Raw genomic sequence first — 24,364 nt, 5'->3', positions numbered from 1 at the left:
GTTGCAGTTGCTGTGCCATTACCAGCTACGTTTCCCACCTTATACTCTACAACTCTTGCCTAAAAAAAATCCACTTATACTGAGTCCACTTCTTGTCATCATACTTAACATCAAGATCCCAAGCACTATGCAGAGGCAAAGTTTTGTAATTATATCAAAGTACATGACAAGTCTAGAAAGGAAAATTTTGCTATTCAGTCAGGAGAAACTGAGTGTCAGGAAAACATGGGCATTTACATGCCATGAGATACAATGTAGAATAAGTTGCCTGAAAATCTGGAGGGAACAATTAATTGTCTTTCAAAAAGGATTTGGTTAAATACTTTAAGAAATGTTTAAGGCTATGAACCTATGAACACAAGGTTAGGGAATAGGAATACCAGTGATTCCCATGTTTTAGCCATTTGATAATGAAAATTCATCCACATGGAATCACAAATCATTACCCAAAAATTTGAAAAACAGAATAAAATTCCCTCCTACAGAATTTAATGCGGGGAAAGAAAAAAACAAAAATGTTCTCATTAGTCACTCAATACAGAGAGACAATACAATTTGAATATGTTGTTAGCACATCAGTTGCGTTGGCAGTCAGTCGATTCCTTCTTTTGCTCTGTCCTCTCCAGTCTGAGGACATGTAAACCCAGCATCCCAGAGTGCAGCACTGCCATGCTCTTCATCTGTGGTTCCCAGTAGTCATAGTCAGCTGTTTACACAGGCTCCTTCAAGTAATCCTTTGGCATTTACTCTATTTCCACTCATTTTAACCCATTACTCTCATCATTGAATCACATCCTTTCCCTGATATCCCTACTTCCTACACCTTTCCCTATTCATGAGCTTTGTCCCCCAAGTCTAATGTTGTTCTCAGGTGATAATAACGGCAGTTAATCCCTTTACTATTGCCAATAAAATTGCTTACATAGAATGAATGAGAGGGAATGTATCTGCACACAATATGTTTTAAAAGTAATTTCTAAATTAAGAGTTGATTAATAGAGAAAACACCAAAAATAAACTCATAGACATTAGGGGTATGTACAAGGATAGAGATTCAGACCTGACAAGGAAAATTGTGAAACAGACTGTTTTCTAGGAATGTGACCCAACCATAACACAGGCATCAGGTGTAATTCAGTTGTTCATTAAGAGCGCTAATTCAGCTACAATAGGCATGTGGCCTCTTTCAATCCTATACAGTTAAAATTCGATCAATGTACAAACGTTTGTACTTACTGTTGGTAATAATCTGCTTCTTCAAGACACTTTCTCACTAAGGATAAGAGTATAAGGTATAAGAGGAAAATAAAGGCTATGTTTGGAATTTGTAATAACCTTAGTGAATTATTCTCCTCTTCCTGCCATTTCATTCTTCTTGAAGTTATATCTTACAGTTTGAGGTTTGCTTCGGCTTCAAACTAAAACCTTACTCAAGACCAAGCAGTTATAATTTTTACTGCAGCTGGCCCAGTCATCTCTTCAGGTATAATTTTTAAGGATCAAACACTAAACTTTTGTTGAGCAAAGAACATGTGGTAAAATAGGCAACTCCCATTTTATGGCTGTTCATTTCAGGAAGGTCCCTTTTACAGAATTCACAAATCACTACCCAAAAAATCTGAGATAGAATAAAGGTTTGTTCTCATGGAATTTGTGTGAGGAAGGTAAGTAAATCAACGCAATTATTTCCTTCAACTTATGTTTGTTGATGACATGACATCTGTATATGGCCAGTTTTCTGGCAACACAGTGTTCTCCCCTCCATGTATCGTGGGGGTCGCTTGTACAGCAAATCATCCTGACCTAGGTAAGTATTGAGCCAGGCTGACAAGCACGACTTGATCTGAACCTGAATATTTTATCAGAATGTACATCCAAACTGAATCAAACATGATAAGCTTAGTCAGACTGATCGATCCTAGGTATTGGAAAGCTAGGCTCTGCTTAGAAAGTCAGCGAGCTCATGGAAACAGGTCCCTTAACTCAATTCATCCATGGCAACTGTGTTGCTCAGTAAGCTAGTCCCATCTGCCAACGTTTGGCCCAGACCCCTCTAAACCTCTCCTATCCATATACTTACCTCGATGGCATTTAAATGCTGTTAATGTGCTGCCTCAACCACTATTTCTAGCAGCTCATTTCAAATATGTGCCACCCTTTGTGTGAAGAAGTTGCCCCTGATATGCTTTTTAAGAGTTCAACAGTTCTATTTAATATCAGAGAATGTGTACAATATACAATCTGAAATTCTTGTTCTTCGCAGATATCCACAGAGACAGAAGAGTGCCCTAAAGAATGAGTGAGTTAAAATGTTGGAACCCCAAAGCCCCCCATATATCCCCCTCGCACCCCATACTACCCCCCCCGCACATGCAGTAGCAAAACACTGACCCTCCTCTCCCCCACTGACATCAGCAAAAAGCAACAGCACCCTTCACCCACCAAGCAAGCAACTGCAAAGCCCCCAAGAAAGACCATGATCTGCAGTACAACAAAAACTGATTGTTCATCCGACAGTTCGACACACCACAGGCTCTCTCTCCCTCCTCCTAGTAAAGAGATAGAGAGGTGTCACTCAGCGAGGGGACGACATAACAAACCAACTCACTGTTTTACAGTGTCTGATCTTAAACCTATGTCCCCATTTTTAGCAATTCCTTCCGGGGAAAAAAAAGACTATATACTTACCCGCAGTCTATAACTTTCAGGGTCTTATTTATTTCTGCCAGGTTGCCCCTCAATCTGCTATGTTCCAGCAAATAGTCCTAGTCTATGCAATGTCTCCTCGTAACTCAGGCATCCAAATCCAAGCAACATCCTGGTAAATCGTGCTAATCTTGCTCTTTTGGCCCAGCCCCTGGTAAAAGGACTTTTAAAGGAGTTTCCAAGAATTTATGTTCTTTTTCAGCCTTTATTGTCTAAGCTCATCAATGGATCCTTAAATGTCATTCCTTCTCAAATTATGTATCCAAATTCCCTTTGAATCCTAAGTGTGACCAAGGGAGAAATTTCATAATATGTGTGATTTTGTAAAGGTATGAACAGGTATTAAACATATTGCTTTGTAATTAATGAAAAATTTTATCTAGGCTATTTCAAAGAAAAGAGAACCAATTGGCAAAAAGATCTTTATTGCACACATTAATACAAGTTTCTTTAAAGTACCAGGTTTCACTATCGTAACTTATTGTCTTCAGCCTTTTTTTCTTAAGTTTTTGCTTAAGAAGAAGGTTGGAAGAAGGTAGGATGAAATGTTGTCCTGGTTCTGTCATTTAATCTTCTTTTACTTCTACTTCCACTTCTAGTTCTGGATCTGGAGTTTTTGCTCCTGGACTTGTTGTTTCTGGTGTCTTTGCATCTGGGGTTGCTGCTTCCGGTGTCTTTGTATCTGATGCAGCTACTTCTGGTGTCATTGCTCCTGGTGATGTTTCTCCAGGTGTTATTACCCCTGGTGTCATTGCTTCTGGTGATTTTGCACCGGGTGTCATTACTTCTGGTGATTTTGCTTCTAGTGTTGCTGCCCCAGGTGTTGTTGTTCCTGGTGATTTTGCTCCAGGTGTTGTTACCCCAGGTGTTGTTATTCCCGGTGATTTTGCTCCAGGTGTAGTTGCTGCTGGTGTTGTTACCCCAGGTGTTGTTGTTCCTGGTGATTTTGCTCCAGGTGTTGTTACCCCAGGTGTTGTTATTCCCGGTGATTTTGCTCCAGGTGTAGTTGCTGCTGGTGTTGTTACCCCAGGTGTCGTTGTTTCTGGGGATTTTGCCCCAGGTGTTGTTAGTCCTGGAGATACTACTCCAGGTGTCGTTGTTTCTGGGGATTTTGCTGCTGGTGATTTTGCTTCTGGGGATTTTGCCCCAGGTGTAGTTGCTCCTGGAGATGTTAATGCAGGTGTTGTTGTTCCCGAGGATTTTGCCCCAGGTGTAGTTGCTCCTGGAAATGTTAATGCAGGTATTGTTGTTTCTGGAGATTTTGCTTCTGGTGATGCTGCTTTTGTGCTCTCTGCGGTAGGTTCTGCTCCTTGGCGTTGTTTCCCTTCTGCACTTTGCTCCTTGGACATAACATCAGCAAGATTTTTAATACTGCCAATCAGATCATCCATTTTAGTTCCCAATTTATCAATTCTACCATATACTAGTTTAAAGCCCTTATCAACAAGGCAGGGTAATTGTTTGTCATTTCCGTCAGCATCCTTTCCCTCTGGACAAGATGCAATAAGATCCTCTTCTGCAGAATCAGTCTTTGCAGCTGTTGCTGTTTTTGAAGAACTTTCTTCTAGAGGGCAAACTGCACTGGAGTCTGATGTTCTCCCAGTGGGCGAAGGTGTTGAAGCCTCATCTTTACTAGATGAATGTAATGGGCAACTATCACCATCATCAGACTTTTCAGACTCCTGAATACCTATATTGGAAAGCAAACATCATGTGAATGGAACCAAAATTCACATAAACAACACTAACCATAACAAAGACAAAAGAACGACTGATGGATGGAGCTGCAAGTTTTTGCAGAGAGTGTCCCAACAGCGTGATTACTGGAATGATTGTGTGATCAATGAGGTGAAACTTAGCTCGGGACAAGATATTGATGGTAGAGATTTGAACATGTGGAGTTTGTATCCAAGCAAATTGAATGGAGTGCTAAGGAGCACAGCTTAACCTCAGGTCATGGACTTTTTCCTAAAATATATTTTCTTAAAGTTACATTGTGCAGCACATAGTTTCAGCAGCCACTGAGCTGAGGCAGGGAAAGAAAATATCTGGAAGTAGAATTGCTAATGGATAACTGACTACTGAAAAAGTAGATGTGTGACTCATCTTAGTATCAAACATATTAAAACTCCCTTTGGTTCCCCTCCTCTTTCTCTTTCTTCCATGATTCAGTCTTCTCCTATCTTTAGGATTCCTTCTTCTTTCAACTTTTATCTCTTCCACCTATCTCTCCCAGCTTCTTACTTCATCCCCCCCCTCCCCCAACAACCCACCTTCTCCCTCATCTGGTCTCATCTATCACCTGCCAGTTTGTACTCCTCCCCACCCCCTTCTTATTCTAGCTTCTGCCCCCTTCCTTCCATCTAATCCTGATGAAGGGGCTAAACCTTAAACACAGATTGTGTATTCCCCTCCATAGATACTGCCTGACTTGCTGAGTTTCTCCAGCATTTCAAGATTTCCAGCATCTATAAAATCCTTTGTGTTTAAAAATCACAACTAGATTGATTTATAGATTTAGGGCATGGGGAAAAAAGAACAAGAGGGGATTCTGAGGGGAATCTTTTCTAATCAGAGAATGCTGGGATATTTGTGGAAGCAGCCACTAGCAGCACTTAAGAGGTGTCCAGGAAAGTCCTTGAATTGTCAAGCATAGAAGGCTGTGGACCAACCATTGGAAAATGGAATTAATACAGACAAGTGCCCACTGGCCTGTGTGGATGTAATGGGCCATATGGCCTTTTTCCATGTTGTAGGACTATGAATCTAACAATATCCAAATCCCACTCATGTTATTTGTATCTTAGCAGGAGGCCTTTAGAAAACAGCATTTCATTTCCTCTGATCATTCAGCATTCTAAAGCAAACAATCCTGTGTGGGTGGGTGGGTGGGTGGGTGTGCGCGTGTGCGTGTTGAGTGAGACAGAGAGCAGAGAGAGAGTGAGTGAGAGAGAAAATGCAAAATTCAAACGAGCTCCATTTTTTCTAATTTTTTCAAAGAATGTGAGTGTTGTTGCCAAGACAGGTTCTCACCCCACTTGGCCCAGTACTGTCAGTTATGTAATCAATTTACGGCCACACATGCTGGGCAGGAGGATTCTTTATAGTGGTTATTTATAATGAACTGTTATTATGCAGATACAATTCAGAATGTTTAAGAGCTACCCTCACAGGCAGCACTCCCAAATCAGGCAGAGTAACAACAATGAACCAGTCAACTTCTTTCTAATCACAAACCAGCAGCTTCACTGTAACTTTAGTGGTATCAGCTATTTAATGAAATTGAATTAAGACTCTCAAATTGCAAATTTGGGATTTGAAACCATGTCTCCAGATCATTAGCCCAATAATATGCCAACAAGAAAGCCATCAAATGTTTCAAAGAAGAAAATCATATTGCTGAATGACATTTGGATGCTAGGATATGATTTCTATCATATCACTTCTCCTCATTAAAATTATTAAACTAAATGATTTGATTTAAATCTAGAACCATGTAGGTGAATCTGCAAAGTACCCATCTAATTGCAAAGTTTCCCAGAGATTCAGTATCTAAAATTACTTGTTTTATTCCAGTCCTACTTCAGCAAGTTCAAGAACACCTATTTCCTTTCAGCCATTCATTTCTTCAACCAACCAGCATAACCCTAGTCACTACCTCAGCACAGCAACACTATGTCCACTTTGTACTATAATTGTCTTTTAATTCTAATTGTGTCCTTTGTTGTATAATTTATGTTTTTCTTGTGAATGTCATGTCTGGACTGTTGCTGCAAGTAAATTTTTTTATTGAACCTGTGCATAAATGCAGATGTGCAGATGGTAATAAACTCGACCTTGACAGATAGGATCTGACCAATGCTTTAAAGCACCACCATCACTTAGTTCCCAATTCTTATGAAACTGAATCTCATTTAGCTTTTAGTCATTCCTGTACATAGGTGCTTAAGTATCTTTACTATAACATAATTTATGGTCTCTCTGTGGCTTCACTCAGTAAATTCCATGCCTCACATTTGTTAGTTTTCCAGTTTAACTGTAACCATGCAACTTACGGTACATCCAAATTTAGTTTCCCCTGGAAATTTAAATATACTGCTTTGTTCCCTCATCAATGCTTTTCTACAAAAGATCTTAAACTTCATGTATTTGAGCAATTTTTTTCTCTAGTTTAAGAGAAATTTTAAAGAAGGTGTACAAGTCAAGTTGTTTTTTTCTTTACACAGAGAGTGGTAGGTGCCTGGAATGGGCTGCCAGGAGAAGTAGTGGAAGCAGAAACAACAGTGATGTTTAAGAGGCTGCTAGATAGATACAAATATGCAGGGAATAGAGGGATGTGGGCCATGTCCAGGCAGAGGCAATTTTGCATCATGATCGGTGAAGACATCATGGGCTGAAGGGCCTATTCCTGTGCTGTAATGTTCTATATAATATTTCCCTAACATTGTACCACAAGCTATAATTGGAACAGAAGGACAACATGCACTTATAAAAGGATCTGTCCTGGGTTCAAAGTCAACAGAATTATAAATTCCTGGCAGGCTGAAAAGCCAACCTAGATCAGAGAAGGCCTAGTAGTTTTTAATAGTGTGACTTCATTAACAAATTGCAAGCCACTCTCCCAATCAGAATGATCTGAAAATAGTGGAAACTGATGGCATGGCCTTTGTAATCACAGGATTAGAGAATGGAGAGAAGTGATCATACATTAGGGGAATTCTTTGTGAAAGGATGGTGTTGTGCAGTAGACATGTTCAGTGGATGGGAATGCCCAGCTTTACCATTGGAAGCCCAGTGAGCATTCCTGCATCATCTATGTTTGGATTCTGGATTAATTTTCTGGCAATTCTGACTAGCTGAGACACTAACATACCAACACTCTTGATGGCCTAGGTTTACAACTGCATTGGGGCCGATGCTATAATTATGATTTCATATTTTTAATTGTTTTCTGCCTTTTTCTTAATGTTACCTTAAACCCCCAAACTGAAACAAAAGGATATGTTAGGAGAATGTGTATTAGTCACAGCAACATTCAGGCAAGTTTTAAATCCAAAGCAGATATGTGGTTTTAAGTGAGTGACTCTGCCAGGTACAAATTTGAAATTTTAAGTCAGTTGGATCAGATTGAAAGTAAATCATAATTTCTCCAATCCAGATTCACTGCTAGTATCTCCCTTCCCTTTTGTTAGACAATGTTAGGGTTCATTGGTCATTAGAAGCTGATAACTGATCAACTTGTTTTTTCTTATGTTCAGAAACATTTGTTCAATCATTTAATCTTCAGATATTTGCATCTTGCTTACCGGCATCTGCTTCACTAGTGCACATTTTTTCTTGTGCATCTTCTTCTGATCTCCCACATACAGAATCTGTAGAGCTATGATAGGATGTATCTTCTTCATACAGAGGACAGGGAGATACTTCCTCTGCTTTGTTGTCTTCTTCTGCAGCCTCCTCAAGAGGACATACATCTCTCTCTGTCTCTTCTTTAGGTTGAGCTGCTTTATCACAACCTGTTCCTGATTCATCCTTCAAATGGATTTCTGACACTTGGTGAATTGTGGATTCATGGTAAGTTACAGGATCAACACATGTTGCTGAATCACTGTAGTTCACAATGCAACATTTTGTGGAAAGATGCATGAAAATAGGCTTATTGGTGGGAACTGTGTCATAATTACCTCCAACAGGACTTCCTTGATTAAAGGGTGGAGCCTTGCATATACTGTTCTGTGGACTGAAAGTTGTTGATGGATCAGTTGATGTGCTATACTGTGGACCAGCTGCAGAAGATGAAGCTTTATACAAACACTGCAAAGTGGGAACCTGACTGTCTCGACCACTTCTTAAATTTTGACTAGAGCCTTTTGAGATGCATTCTGCACATACTCCACATGGTTTAAATTCTTGACTAGTGGACACGTCCTTTTTACATTGATCACATGAATGTTCTTGACGACCAAATGAGACACTGCGGCTTGGACCAGATGAGTAATCTTGACAAGTAGATGATGACTTTTTACACTGATCACACGAGTGTTCCTGAAAACTAGAAGAGGCATTGCAACTTACAGCTGAGTTAAAGTCTTGATGAGCAGATGACTCGCTCTGGCATTGATCACATGTGTGCTCTTGACAAACAGATGATGCTTCACCTGTTGGAGCTGATGAATAACCTTGAGTAGAAGATACCTTCCTGCAGAAGTCACATGTATGATCTTGACAACTAGAAGAGGCATTGGTACTCGGAGCAGATGAATAATCTTGACAAGTGGAGGACACCTTCCTACACTGGTCACATGAATGGTCTTGGCAACTACTTGAGGCATTAATACTTCGACCAGATGAATAATCTTGACAAGTGGAGGACACCTTCCTGCACTGATCACAAGAATGGTCTTGACAACTTGATGAGGCATTTGCACTTGCAGCAAATGAAAAACCTTGACCAGATGAAGATGCTTTTCTACACTGATCACATGAATGTTCCTGACAACCAGTTGAGAGGTCACTACTTGGAACAGACAAAAACTGTTGAGAGGTGGATGACTTTTTCTTGCACTGATTGCATGAAGGGTCTTGGCAGCCTGTTGAGAGGTCACCACTTGGAACAGACAAGAACTGTTGATTGGTAGACGACTTCTTACATAGGTCACATGAATGTTCCTCACAAATAGGTGAGAGATCACCACTTGGAGCAGATGAAACCCACTGAGAGGTTGATGATGGTTTCTTACATTGATCACAAGAATGTTCTTGACAACTAGCTGATACGTCACCACTTGGAGCAGTAAAGACAGTTGAACAAGTGGATGACTTCTTCTTGCATTGATCACATGAAGGGTCTTGGCAGCCACTTGGAGCAGATGATAACTGTTGATTGGAAGATGGCTTCTTCTTACATAGGTCACATGAATGTTCCTCACAACTAGCTGAAAGATCACCACTAGGAGCAGATGAAGCCCGTTGAGAGGTTGATGATTTCTTACACTGATCACATGAATGTTCTCCACAAACAGATGTGAAGTCACCACTAGCTGCAGATGATAACCCTTGAACAGTCGATGACTTTTTACATTGATCACATGAATGTTCTTCACAGATTGATGAGAGATTGCCACTTGGAGCAGACAAAAACTGTTGACTGCTCACTGACTTCTTTTTGCATAGATCACATGAATGTTCCTCACAAGCAGGTGAGACATTGCCACTTGGGGCAGAGGATCTTTGTTGATGAGTGTCTGATTTCTTACATTGATCACATGAATGTTCTTCACAAACAGCTGAGACTTTACCACTTGGAGCTGAGGATACTTGTTGAGTATCTGACTTCTTGCACTGATCACATGAATGTTCTTCACAGACTGGTGAGAGATTACCACTTGGAGCAGATGAAAACTGTTGACTGCTCGCTGACTTCTTCTTGCATAGATCGCATGAATGTTCCTCACAAACAACTGAGACATTGCCAACTGAAGCTGAGGATACTTGCTGAGTATCTGACTTCTTACATTGATCGCATGAATGCTCCTCACAAACAGCTGAAACATCACTACTTGGAGCAGAGGCTGATTGTTGAGGAGTTGATGACTTTTTACATTGATCACAAGAATGATCCTCACAAACTATCGAGACCTTGCCACTTGGAGCAGAGGCTGATTGTTGATTTGTTGATGACTTTTTGCATTGATCACATGAATGTTCTTCACAAACAGCCGAAACTTTGCCACTTGGAGATGAGGATATTTGTTGATCAGTAGATGATGTTTTGCATTGATCACATGAATGTTCTTCACAAACAGCTGAGACCTTGTCACTTGGAGATGAGGATACTTGTTGATGAGTGTCTGACTTCTTACATTGATCACATGAATGTTCTTCACAAACAGCTGAGACCTTCCCACTTGGAGATGAGGATATTTGTTGATCAGTAGATGATGTTTTGCATTGATCACATGAATGTTCTTCACAAACAGCTGAGACCTTGTCACTTGGATATGAGGATACTTGTTGATGAGTGTCTGACTTCTTACATTGATCACATGAATGTTCTTCACAAACAGCTGAGACCTTCCCACTTGGAGATGAGGATATTTGTTGATCTGTTGATGACTGTTTGCATTGATCACATGAATGTTCTTCACAAACAGCCAAGACCTTGTCACTTGGAGATGAAGATACTTGTTGATCAGTAGATGATGTTTTACATTGATCACATGAATGATCTTCACAAACAACTGAGACATCACCACTTGGAGAAGTTGCTTGTTGAGTTGACTTTTTACACAAATCACATGAATGTTCCTCACAGACTGCTGAGACATCACCACTTGGAGCAGAGGATAATTGTGGAAGACTAGCTAACCCCTGGTTACATTTATCATATGAATGCTCTTTACAAACAGCTAAGACATCACCACTTGCAGCAGAAGATAACTTCTTACAAGAAAATAACTTCTTGCATTGATCGCATATATGTTCATTACAAACAGCTGAGACATCGCCACTTGCAGCAGATGACAGCAATTGATATGATGGCATCGTTTTACATTCATCACCTGTGATTCCACCACTTGTAGACATTTTTTCTTGAGTCATAAGTGCAGCCTCTTTACAATGCTCACATGAATGTTGTTCACAAAAAGATGTCACATTGCCAGAAGGAGCCATCTGAACTTGATGAATGGATGGTACCTTCTTGCATTGATCACATGAATGATCCTCACAAACAGATATGATCTCACCAGTTGCAACAGCTGACAATGGTGGAAACTGTCGAGATAATGAAGTCTCAACAGCAATTGATTGATAACCAGGCTTATCCTCAATTGATGGAGGACAAGAATCATATCTAAGAGGTGCTGATTGTTGGCTGATTAATGGATATTGAGGAGATGTGGTCTGTTGATAAACAGGTGGAGACCTTCCACTATATTGAGATGATAAGGGCTGGTAAACAACAGAAGACATATTTGCATATTGAGGAGCTGCTTGATAATAAGGTTGAAATGGAGATGGTATGGGTTGTGAGTAAACTGGTGGAGACTGATATTGAGCTGTCATTGGTGGTTGGTAAGCAGATGGAGATTTACTTTCATATTGAGATGTGGGTGGGGATGAAACTCGAGCAGGTGAGGATGTAATTGAGGCAGGTGCCTGACACATACCCAAGGTTTTGCTACTATAAAGAACAGGTGTAGGTTCTACTTGACGAGGTGAAGACACAGTCTGACGTACAGGTTCAGATGGTGGTGAAGCAGACAATGTATTGGTGTCACATACAGCAGGTATAGATATTTGATGACTAGGTGATCTTGGTGGTTCATATGTGGGACGCATCATTTCTTGATGAACTGGTGAACTTTTAACCCCATAGTCATATGGAGCAAGTCCAGGTGCAGGACCTTGACGAGGAGGCTGAGCCATAATCAGAGTTTCATATGGAATAGGAACAGGAACAGGGACAGGTTCTGGACGAAGTGTCGGAGCTAAAATCACTGGCTCTAATGGAGCAGGTATAGCTTCTTGAGCAAAGTATGGGGCCCTCATATAGGAGTCATATGGAGCAGATATGATTTCTTGATAATATGGAGCCCTAATTAGAGGCTCACATGGAATAGGTACTGGTTCATGACAAACATATGGTGCCCTAATCATAGGTTCATAGGAAACAGGTGGGGCATCTTGACAAACATATGGGGCCCTACGGAAATTCTCTCCTGGAGCTAATACAGTTTCTTGACAAGAAGCAGTTTCATTTGCAACTGGGGTAACTTGCTGCTGTACAGAAGGTTGCCTTGTCATTGACATAGATGTTGAGGCTTCATGTTGAGTAGGAGGAGCTTTCTCTGCAAGGATTTTTGACATAATTTCCTGATTAATAAGTGAAGAATCCTTTGACACTGATTTAACATGTTGATCCTCAGAGACTGTTCGATGTGCCTTTCTATCAGTATTTCCAGCTATTGTGATTTGTAAAGAAAGAAGTAAAATTATTTTAGTTAAAAGCAAGCTAAATAGCCAATGGTAATAAGTTTCATCATCATAATGAATCTTTATTCACGGTTATCCACTAAACTTACATATAAAAACCAAACTGCGGGTGAATTTTACAGAACTACAAAGAGGTTACAGCACAGAGACAGGCCATTTGTGCTATTTGATTTTTGCTGCTGTTTATGCTCCATAAATTCCTTCTCCTTCTTTTCAACATATCCTGTATTATTTTCTAATTCTTGCATATGTCTAGCTTTCCTTTACATTCAGCTATGTTATTTGTTTGAGCCACTCCATGTAACTTATGAAATTCTAAATTCTATCTACTTTCTGAGGAAAAACGTTTCCTTGATAGTTCCTTCAGTAATGGTATTAGCAATGTTTCCATTGAGGAAAGTTGTGGGGATACTGGTAACAGTGTATTCATGCCTTTAATAGGATTTCTCCAGTCTTCTTGTCATTTTGGAAAAGTTCACAGAATAGCCTGCTAGTCACCAATAATTTTGTGTACACTTACCCAGCTGAGTGTGGAGTGTCCTAGAGTTAACCTACTAGTGGATTGACTAATGCACTCCTATTTCATACAGGCATTGTTGTCAGAGTCAACTGTTAAAGATAACAGTGAACCAAAACTTTGAAACAATAACTTTGGAGAGATTGAATATCTATTATTGGAGATATTTGAAAGTAGAAACAAATTTTTTTAAGACTTTTTTTTTGTAATTCTACTTACAAGGTGCCTATAGTTGTTTATGGCTGTTTTTGATTATTGGAGCACCTGCAGATACTTACACTTTATTGTCACCAAACAATTAGTACTAGAACGGACAATCATCACAGCGATATTTGATTCTGCGCTTCCCACTCCCTGGATTACAAATATTAAATATTTAAAATATTAAAAATGAGTAAATATTAAAAATTTACATTATAATTCATAAATAGAAAAATGGAAAGTAAGGTAGTGCAAAAAAATCCGAGAGGCAGGTCCGGATATTTGGAGGGTACGGCCCAGATCCGGGTCAGGATCCCTTCAGCAGTCTTATCACAGTTAGAAAGAAGCTGTTCCCAAATCTGGCCGTACGAGTCTTCAAGCTCTTGTGCCTTCTCCCGGAAGGAAGAGGGGCGAAAAGTGTGTTGGCTGGTGGGTCGTGTCCTTGATTATCCTGGCAGCACTGCTCCGACAGCGTGCGGTGTAAAGTGAGTCCAAAGACGGAAGATTGGTTTGTGTGATGTGCTGCGCCGTGTTCACGATCTTCTGCAGCTTCTTTTGGTCTTGGACAGGACAACTTCCATACCAGGTTGTGATGCACCCTAGAAGAATGGTCTCTACGATGCATCTATAAAAATTAGTGAGGGTTTTAGAGGACAGGCCAAATTTCTTTAGTTTTCTCAGGAAGTAAAGGCACCGGTAGGCCTTCTTGGCAGTGAACTCTGCTTGGTTGGACCAAGTCAGGTCATTTGTGATATTGACCCCGAGGAACTTAAAGCTTTTGACCTGTTCCACTTGCACACCACCGATGTAAATTGGGTTGTGCGGTCCGCTACTCCTTCTGAAGTCAACAACCAATTCCTTCGCCTTGCTGACGTTGAGGGATAGGTTATTGTCTTCGCACCATGCCACCAGGTTCTTAATTTCCTCTCTGTACTCAAACTTATCATTACCCGACATACGGCCTACAATTGTGGTGTCATCAGCAAACTTATATACTGAGTTTGATGGAAACTTGGCTATGCAATCATGGGTGTACAGTGAGTACAGCAGGGGACTGAGTACACAGCCTTGTGGAGCACCAGTGCTCAGAGTGATTGTAGAGGAGAGCTTGTCCCCTATTTTTACAGCCTGGGTCCTGTCTGTGAGGAAGTTGAAGATCCAGCTGCGGATCTGAGTGCTAAGGCCCAGGTTCCGGAGCTTAGGAATCAGTTTATTTGGAATGATGGTATTAAAGGCAGAGCTGTAGTCAATGAAAAGGAGCCTTACATATGCATCTTCATTCTCCAGGTGTTCTAAAGAGGAATGTAGGGCCAGAGAGATGGCATCTGCCGTTGACCTGTTGCTCTGGTAGGCGAATTGCAAAACGTCGAGGTTGACCGGTAGGCTGTGGTAGGTTGGGGTGTATGGGGTGTCAGGGAGGGGTAGCACCTCTGGTGGGGGAACATGTCGTGTCCTTTTCAGGGCGGTTAGTCCACCTTTGGTCCCCACCTGGCACTCAGCTCTCACCTGTGGCTCCCTGTAGCTGTTTGCATGCGACAGCGGCCACACCCCGGGCAACGGCTTCGAGAAACCGGCTAAACCAGGTGAGGGTAGCCGACAGGTCTCAAACCCTTGGTGAGATAGGGAGTTGTCTATCCCAGCATGTGAAGATAGACTCCGGCAGATTGAGCGGATGAGACCAATGGAAGGTCCAACGGTCAAGAAGGCGGTCTCTGCAAGCGTCGTGGAACGTGTAGGGCAGTACAAGACACAGAAGACATCCTGGTCATCCACTGCGCCTAGTCCCATCTCCAGCCGTCTAGACTCTGTCTTGCCACTGGATCCAGATGGGAATTGGGAAGAGAGAGTGAGGCTGACGCTGCGCAACTCTCCCTCACTTAAATCCAAATCACGCGCTAGTCTCGACACCATCATAATGGTGTCGAGGTCCTCATCAACGTCAATGATGGACGAACAACAACAGGCTGTGGTTGATGTGTGCCATAACCAATCTCTCAAAGCACTTCATAGCAATTGATGTCAGAGCCACAGGTCGATAGTCATTCAGGCATGCCACCTTGCTCTTCTTCGGCACTGGGATTATCGTTGCCTTCTTAAAACACAAGGGGATCTTAGACTGAAGCGAGGAGCAGTTGAAGATGTCAGCAAACACTTCAGCTAGCTCGCTTGCACAGGCCTGGAGAACCCGTCCCGGGATGCCATCTGGGCCCATCGCCTTCCTTGGATTTATCTTCAGGAAGGCCCTTCTGATGTCCTCCTCGGTGATGATGAATCTTGATGCCACCAGGTCCGGTTCATCCAGAGGGAGCAGGACGCTCTTCTTCTGTTCGAATCTTGCGTAGAATACGTTAAGTTCGTCAGGAAGAGAAGCGCCACAGTTATTGATATTCCCAGCCTTTTCTTTGCGCCCAGTGATCTCATTTAGACCCTGCCATAGTCTACTGGCATCCCTGTGGTTAGCCTGGGCTTCCAACTTGGCTCGATATTGCCTCTTGGCGCCCTTAATGGCTTTGCGGAGTTCACGCCTGGATTCCGTGTAGCAACTGGTATCCCCGGACCTAAAAGCCGCAGCTCTAGCCTTTAAAAGGGACTTGACCTCATAATTCATCCAAGGTTTCTGGTTAGGGAATACCCGGATTGTCTTGCGAGACACACAGTACTCCATGCATTTCCAAATAAAGTCCGTGACAGCTGAGGCATACTCATTGAGGTTAGCTGCCAAGTCCTTGAATACCAACCAGTCCACCAATTCAAAGCAATCACAGAAGACCTCATCCGTTTCCTCCGTCCAACGCGACACTACTTTTGACACCGTGACCTCCCGCTTCATTTTCTGTTTGTAAGCCGGGAGGAGGAGTACGGCCTGATGGTCTGATTTTCCGAAGTGAGGTCGTGGGACGGAACGGTAGGCATCCTTGACTGCTGTGTAGCAGTGGTCAAGTATATTCGGGCCTCTAGTGGGGCAAGAGACATGTTGGTATAACTTTGGCAGTGTCTTTCTGAGGTTTGCCTGGTTAAACTCCCCAGCTGTAATGAGCAAAGCCTCCGGATACCTGGTCTCAAGTTCACTGATCTTGGCATACAGTATGTTCAGAGCACACTCCACGTCCGCCTGGAGGGGGGGCGGGGGATGTAGACCGCTGTCAGTATGACCGAGGTGAATTCCTGTGGCAGATAGTAGGGACGACACTTCATCGACAGGGGTTCCAGGTCCAGGCTGCTGGAGCTTGTCAGTGCCACTGTGTCCGAGCACCACCCAGTGTTGATCAGTAGGCAGACACCACCTCCCCTCCTCTTGCCCGAAGACGCCGTGCGGTCCATCCGATGGATCGAAAACCCCTCCGGTCGGATGGCACAGTCGAGGGTGGCAGGGGAGAGCCAGGTCTCGGTGAAACAGAATACACAGCAGTTCTGCATCTCCCTGCAGTACGTGAGTCTCCCTTTAAGATCATCCACCTTGTTCTCTATGGCTTGCACATTAGCTAGTAGATGGTGGGCATAGGGACCCTGAAGCCCCTCAGCTTCAATCTGACCAGCAGCCCAGCTCTTTTCCCACGCTTCCTTGGTAAATAGTGCACCTTTCCAGGTTTCCATCGATGCAGTGTGTTGTTGTCAGCTCTGAGGTTGGTGGATGCATCCTGCGGGGATTGATTGGCGGGTCGCATCGTCATGCGCTCTGGGTCTGGCCGAGTAACGGGGGAGGCTCCGCTGCCACTTCCAGCTGCCGGGGCCTGGGCTGTCGATTGGGTCGGGCCCCGAAGCCGACACTTAATCCCGGATGGCCGGGCTCCTGACTGAAACAAGTCCGTAAGCCGAGTCACGGTTGCGGAGGCCTCCGCTCCAGCCAAGCCGTGGAGGCGGTGGAGGCCTCACTTCCGGCAGCTGTGGATGGCCACCAACAGGGCTTTATGGTGGTTGCTTCGGAACGTGGTGGGCCTCGCTGGTCGGGTCCAGGTGCGGTCCGGAGTTTAAGAAGCAATTCTGGCATGGTGGTTTCCAGCTGGGTCAGTAGCTTCGCCAGGGTGTTGTTGATCTTGCTAGATGTAGCAGATTGAAGGTTTAGAAGGGTTTCTCGGGTATAGGATAGTGGAGAGGGCAGTTTGCTCGGGAGAGCACGCACAAAGTCGCCAGTTACCGGCGCCATCTTAAACAAAAAAATTTTAAGATTTTGGATTGATTTATTATTGTCACCCAAGAAACAGTGAGAAGGTTTTGTTGGTGTGCCATCCAGGCAAATCATGGAACATAGAACAATACAGCCCACGATATTGTATTGACCGATATAAACTAAAACACTATGATCAATCTAACCAATCCCTCCTACACAGCCCATTACCCTCCATTTTTCTTACATCCATGTGCCTATGAGTTTCTTAAATGTCCCTAACAGCCTCTACCACCACCCCTAGTTATGCATTACATACACCCACCACACTCTGTGCAAAAAAAACTACCTCTAACATCCCCAGTACTTCCCTCCTATCATCTCAAAATTATGCCCTCTTGTATTAGTCATTGCTACCCTGGGAAAAAGGTGCTGGCTATCCATTCTATCTATGTGTCTTATAATCTTATACACCTCTATCAAGTCACCTCTCTTCCTTCAGGACACCAGTAAGCTCGGGCTTTTTAAAGAAAAATGCTCTAGCTCACTAACCTTTCCTCATAAGATATTCTCTTCAATCCAGGCAGCATCCTAGTAAATCATACCATACATAATTACATGAAGATAATAAAAAGAGGAACAGAATGCAGGATATAGTGTTGGAGTTACAGAGAAAATGCAGAGCAGGTAGATAAAAAGAGTGTAAGAGCCAGGAAGAGGTAGATTGGGAGATCAAGAGTCCATCTTCTACCATATGAGAAGTATGTTCAAGAGTCTGAATTAGACACTCTCTTCTCTCCAGCCAATTTTAGATGTACTCACTAGAAAATATATCTTTTATGAGAGCCTATTCCAGATGCCTGGTACAGCTGACTCCTCATACTCTACAGATATGCCATTAAGTTTCCCTTTGCCCACTGTTGGCTGCATGAATAGAGGTTGCTCCCAAGCAACATGTTCTCAGCCCCAGGTGCCCTGAGGTTATGCTGGAGACCTGGCATGTGATGCTGTTCTGAGCGATGGCAGAATCAGACAGCTGCGATATCTGGGTTCTTCAATGCGTGTCAATCTATCATTGTCATTATCTTTCTTCCGATGCTCTAATGAATGTTACAAAGGTTTGGGGTTACAAAGAAGTAGTGGATGACTGAATCAAAGGTGTATTAAGGCAACAGTATGGGTATACATTTGAGATACTGTAAACCTTATTATATTTCTCTGCAAAAGCTGGAACTTTCCCAAAACAGATTTGGGATTTTGTAATATACATATTTTAAGGAAACTACAAAACTTGCTACAAAAGATGGATTAGCTTTATTTGTCACACGTACATTTGTGAGGAGTTTTGGCCCCTTATCTGCTGGCATTTGAGAAGATCCAGAGGAGATGATTGAGAATAAGTATGGGAATGAAAGGATGAATGAATGTATGAGGAGCATTTGATGGCTCCGAGCCTGTACTCACCGGAGTTTAGAAGAATGGGGGAGGGGGGCGGATCTCATTGAAATCTTTCAAATATTGAAAAGCCTAGAGTGGACATGGAGAGGATGTTTTCTATCATGGAGGAGTCTAGGACCAGAAGGCACAGCATCAAAATACAAGGAAATCACTTAAGAACAAAAATGAAGATGAATTTCTTTAGCCAGAAAGTGGTGAATCCGTAGAATTCAGTGCCTCACATTAATGATGGCTGTGGAGGCCAAGTCATTGAGTTTATTTGAAGTGGAGGTTGATAGGTCCTTGATTAGGAAGGGGAGAAGGCAGGAGAATGGGGTTGAGAGGGATAATAAATCAGCTATGATGGAATGGCATAGACAACTCGATGAACTGAATGGCCTAATTCTGCTCATAGGTCGAAATGTACAGTGAGGTACATTGTTTGCATCAAAATAAATGAGTGAGGATTGTGCAAGGATTATAATTGCCTGCAAGTATTAATTAAACATATAAAAGCAACATAGTTAGAATGAGCATATGAAAAAATGATATTCAAATTGAAAGGCTGAAGGAGAAAATATTTGTGAATCACTACTTGTTCCATTCATTGAATTAGTCATTCATTAATTGTGGGAAAGCTGAGAGAAGATAATTACTGAGAATCATTTTTTTCTCAAAAATAATATAAGATCAGCCATTCTAATGTGGATGAAGAGTCCACAATGAGATGCAAAGATAAGGGCATACACTGAGAATAAAACACTCAAAGATGAAAAGGAATTTCTTTAGTCAGAGAGTATTGAATCTGGAATTCATTGCCTCAGCTGTGGAGGCCAAGTCATTGGGTGTGTTTAAAGCAGAGTTTCATAGGTTCTTGATTAGTAAGATTTCAAAGGTTATGGGGAGAAGGCAGAGGAAAAGGACTGAGAGGGAAAAATAAATCAGCCATGATCAAATAGTAGAGCCCACTCGATGGACCAAATTTTCCAATTCTGGTCCTGTGTCATATGGATTATCTTTTTTTACGTAGTACTCTTAGTGTGCTCCACATGAGTTTTGATAAATGTTAATGTACCTTTGCTACTTTTCAGTTCTATTCCACTATAAATAAATCCTACTACTAGGCTTGCATTTTTAAGGTCCTATTAACTACGGTAGGAAGTCATAGGAAGTCATTCCTGCCTGTGGCCATCAAACTTTACAACTCATCAAAGTTGCTGGTGAACGCAGCAGGCCAGGCAGCATCTGTAGGAAGAGGTGCAGTCGACGTTTCAGGCCGAGACCCTTCGTCAGGACTAACTGAAGGAAGAGTGAATAAGGGATTTGAAAGTTGGAGGGGGAAGGGGAGATCCAAAATAATAGAAGACAGGAGGGGGAGGGATAAAGCCAAGAGCTGGACAGGTGATAGGCAAAAGGGGATACGAGAGGATCATGGGACAGGAGGTCCGGGAAGAAAGACAAGCGGTGGGGGGGGGGGACCCAGAGGATGGGCAAGAGGTATATTCAGAGGGACAGAGGGAGAAAAAGGAGAGTGAGAGAAAGAATGTGTGCATAAAAATGAGTAACAGATGGGGTACGAGGGGGAGGTGGGGCCTTAGCGGAAGTTAGAGAAGTCGATGTTCATGCCATCAGGTTAGAGGCTACCCAGACGGAATATAAGGTGTTGTTCCTCCAACCTGAGTGTGGCTTCATCTTTACAGTAGAGGAGGCCGTGGATAGACACGTCAGAATGGGAATGGGATGTGGAATTAAAATGTATGGCCACTGGGAGATCCTGCTTTCTCTGGCGGACAGAGCATAATCTCCCAGTGGCCACACATTTTAATTCCACATCTGCTACTTACCTGTGCCTCCTAGCTGAAGCCTCTTGAGCCAAAGCTTCAAGTTCCCGTTCCTACACCGGTCCACTCATACGGCCACTCTGCTTTGACCCTGCTTTACTTTTATTTGCTCCTGCTAATGAATCGCGAATCGATTGGTCCACTGCTAATGTGCTGAGCCCTGCGAAATGCTCCTTTTTTATTTTTTCCATATAACTCAGGTCCTCCAGACCCAGCAACATTCTTGTAATTTTTTACTGTTCTCTTTCAACCTTATTTACAACCTCCCTGTAGGTAGATGACCAAAACTGCATACAATACCCCAAATTAGGCCTCATCAACGTCTTATACAACTTCAACACAACATTCCATCTCCTATACTTAATACTATGATTTATGAAGGCCAATGTGACAAAAGCTTTCATTTCAACCCTACCTATCTGTGACGCCACTTTAAATGAATTCTGGACCTATATTCCCAGATCCCTTTGTTCTACCACACTCCTCAGTACCATTCACTGTGTAAGATCTATCCTGGTTGGTCCTACCAAAGTGCAAAACCTCGGGATTGTCTACATTAAATTCCTTCTGCCATTTTTCAACCCACTTTCCAGCTGATCCAGATCCCACTGCAAGCTGTGATAGCCTTCCTCACTGTCCACTACACTCCCACTCTTGGTGTCATCCATAAATTTGCTGATCAAGTTAACCACATTATCATCTAGATCATTGGTGTAGATGACAAACAACCACTACTCAGTGGCCTCCAAGTCAGAGAGGCAACCATCTACTACCACTCCCTGGCTTCTCCCACAAAACCAATGTCTAATCCAATTTACTACCTCATCTTGAATGCCAGTTGACTGAACCTTCTTGACCAACCTCCCACGTGGGACCTTGTCAAATGCCTTACTAAAGCCCATGTAAACAATATCCACTGTCTTGCCTTTATTAACTTTCCTGGTAACTTCCTCGGAAAACTCTATAATATTGATTCGACATGGCCTACCACACACAAAGCTACGCAGACTATCCTTAATCAGTCCATGTCTATCCAGTCCACACAGAATACCTTCAAATAACTTTCCCACTACTGATGTCAGGCTCACTGCCTATAATTTCTTTATTTATTTTTAGAGCCTTTCTTGAATAGCAGAACAACATTCCTCTTGTACCTCACCTGTTGCTAAGAACGATTTAAATATCTCTGCTAGGGTCCCGGCAATTTCAGCACTTGCCTCCCAGTGTCCAAGGGAACAGCTTGACAGGTCCTGGGGATTTACCATACACTTCCCCACACTATATTACACCAGCCATTTCTTTGCCCATTCTTCCAATCTGTCCCTTTTGCAGACTCCCTGCTTTCTCAACACTACCTGTTCCTCCAACTATCTTTGTTTTCTCTGCAAACTTGGCCACAAAGTCATCAATTCTGTCATTGACATACAATGTGAAAAGAAACAGTCCAATTCTGACCCCTGCGGCACACTACTAGTCATCAGCAGCCAGGGGAATAAGCCCCCTTAATTCCCACTCTTTGCCTCCTGCCAGTCAGCCAATCTTCTATCCATGCTAATATCTTTGCTGTAATACCATGGGCTCTTACCTTGTTGAGCAGCTTCATGTGTGGCACCTTGTCAAAGGCCTTCTGAAAATCCAAGTAAACAACACCCACTGACTCTCCTTTGAGTATCCTGCCTGTTATTTCCTCAATGAAATCCAAGACAGTTTACAGGCAAGATTTCCCCTTGAGGAAACCATGCTGACTTTGGCTGACTTTATCATGTGCTTCCAAGTACTCCGAAACCTTACCCTTAATAATTGATTCCAATATCTTCCCAACCACTGAAGTCAGGCTAACTGGCCTATAATTTTCTTTCTTCTGCCTCCCTCCCTTCTTAAAGAATGGAGTGATATTTGCAATTTTCCAGTCCTCTGGAACCATTCCAGATCTAGTGATTCTTGAAGGATCATTACTAATGCTTCCATAATCTCTTCAGGTATCCCCTTCAGAACTTTGGTGTGTAGTCCATCTGGTCCAGGTGACATATCTACCTTCAGACTTTTCAGCTTCGCAAGCAGCTTCACCTTAATTATAGTAAATACACTCACTTCTGCCCCCTGACACTCTTGACCTTTAGGCATACTGCTAGTGACTTCCACAGTGAAGACTGATGCAAAATACTTAAGCTCACCAGCCATTTCTTTGTCCCCCATTACTACCTCTCCAGCGTCATTTTCCAGTGGTCCACTTGAGTACATTCAGCTCCAGGTCCAGTTCCTTGACTTTGTCAGTCAGGAGTTGAAGTTGGGTGCACTTGCTGCAGAGGTGGTCATCAGGGAAACTAATGGGTACTCTGAAATCCCACATCTGACAGAAGAAACATTCCACAGCCTTAACTACACATCCTGCCTCCATTTGTTACACCTCTAACTTCGTGAGTTCGAGCCCCAGCCGAGGCAATGTGTTGTGTCCTTGTGCAAGGCACTTAATCACACATTGCTCTGTGACGACGTTGGTGCCAAGCTGTATGGGTCCTAATGCCCTTCCCTTGGACAACATTGGTGTCGTGGAGAGGGGAGACTTGCAGCATGGGCAACTGCTGGTCTTCCATACAACCTTGCCCAGGCCTGCGCCCTGGAGAGTGAAGACTTTCCAGGCGCAGATCCATGGTCTTGCAAGACTAATGGATGCCTTTACTAACTTCTCAAGCTTAAGTTCTACTGTATGCCCGTTCTCACCCAAGCCTACTGAGCCAAAATCTGGCCACTCTTAGCACTGTCCACTCCAACAAGGGCCGCTCTGCTTACACCACACTTCTTTTATGGGACTCTGCCAAGTGCCTAAGAGATCAGCCTGCCAAATACTTCTCAAAGGCCCCGAGCTCTTATTAAACCTTCTTCTGCCTCACCAACAAATGACTTCTCACAATGATTTCAGCCTGCTGAAAAGTTCTGAAATGGCCTGAGCTCTTTTTAAACCTCGCACTGCCTCACCAATAAACAGCTTCTTGTGATGATTGCAGCCCACTGACCATAGTTATACAGCAGACCCTTCGGCCCAAATCATGGATGTCAACCAATACTATTACATGAGCTAATCACATTTGTGTTTGGCTCATTCCCTCCAAATTTTTTCAATCCATCTACCTGTATAAATGTATTTTAAACATTCTAATTATCCACCACTACACCTTGCTTTTCAGCTTGTTTCATAAACCCACTACCCTCTGTGTGAAAAATATATCCCCTCAGGTCCTTTTTAATCTTTCCTTCCCAACTTAAATCTTCTAGTTTTATATTCCTCTATCTTGAGAAGAGGACTGTTGCCATCTACCTTACCTATACCCCTCATGATTTTGTATACCTCTATACAGTAAATGGTAACCTCACATAGTATGCAGGTATGTACTGTATTAGCTATCCACCAGCCCTCTGTTACTACATTTTCCTAACAAATTATTCATTTTGTACATTTTTTTTTAATATGCATGGATGTAATCCAGGAGTCTTGTCCTCCTTGAATAAATGCCTCTAATTTAATTGCCTTTTTCTATCTTGAAAAGAGTCACTTCAATATTT

General features: G+C 42.6%; 1 protein-coding gene across 6 annotated transcripts in view; it reads right to left on the bottom strand.

Moving 5' to 3' along the window:
* ttc39c (tetratricopeptide repeat domain 39C) overlaps nucleotides 1-24,364 on the bottom strand; it is a 187,097-nt gene that overhangs the window by 61,209 nt on the left and 101,524 nt on the right. For 3 of the 6 annotated variants that reach the window (XM_072257443.1, XM_072257460.1, XM_072257450.1), the window contains 2 exons: nucleotides 8,013-12,671; nucleotides 3,140-4,396 (listed from right to left, as the gene is read on the bottom strand). The exons of 1 other annotated variant lie outside the window; for it this stretch is intronic. In XM_072257443.1, coding sequence (XP_072113544.1) covers nucleotides 3,273-4,396; nucleotides 8,013-12,671 — 5,783 coding nt within the window. In that variant the 3' untranslated portion in view covers nucleotides 3,140-3,272. Of the gene's footprint in view, nucleotides 1-2,527; nucleotides 2,550-3,139; nucleotides 4,397-8,012; nucleotides 12,672-24,364 lie in introns of those variants that run through there. 2 more of the 6 variants (XM_072257489.1, XM_072257478.1) reach the window with 2 other exon arrangements.

The sequence above is a fragment of the Mobula birostris genome, chromosome 1 (assembly GCF_030028105.1).
Source record: "Mobula birostris isolate sMobBir1 chromosome 1, sMobBir1.hap1, whole genome shotgun sequence".
Lineage (NCBI taxonomy): Eukaryota > Metazoa > Chordata > Chondrichthyes > Myliobatiformes > Myliobatidae > Mobula > Mobula birostris.
Note: the sequence above shows the minus strand (reverse complement) of the source record. Positions and strands in the feature narration are given on the sequence as shown.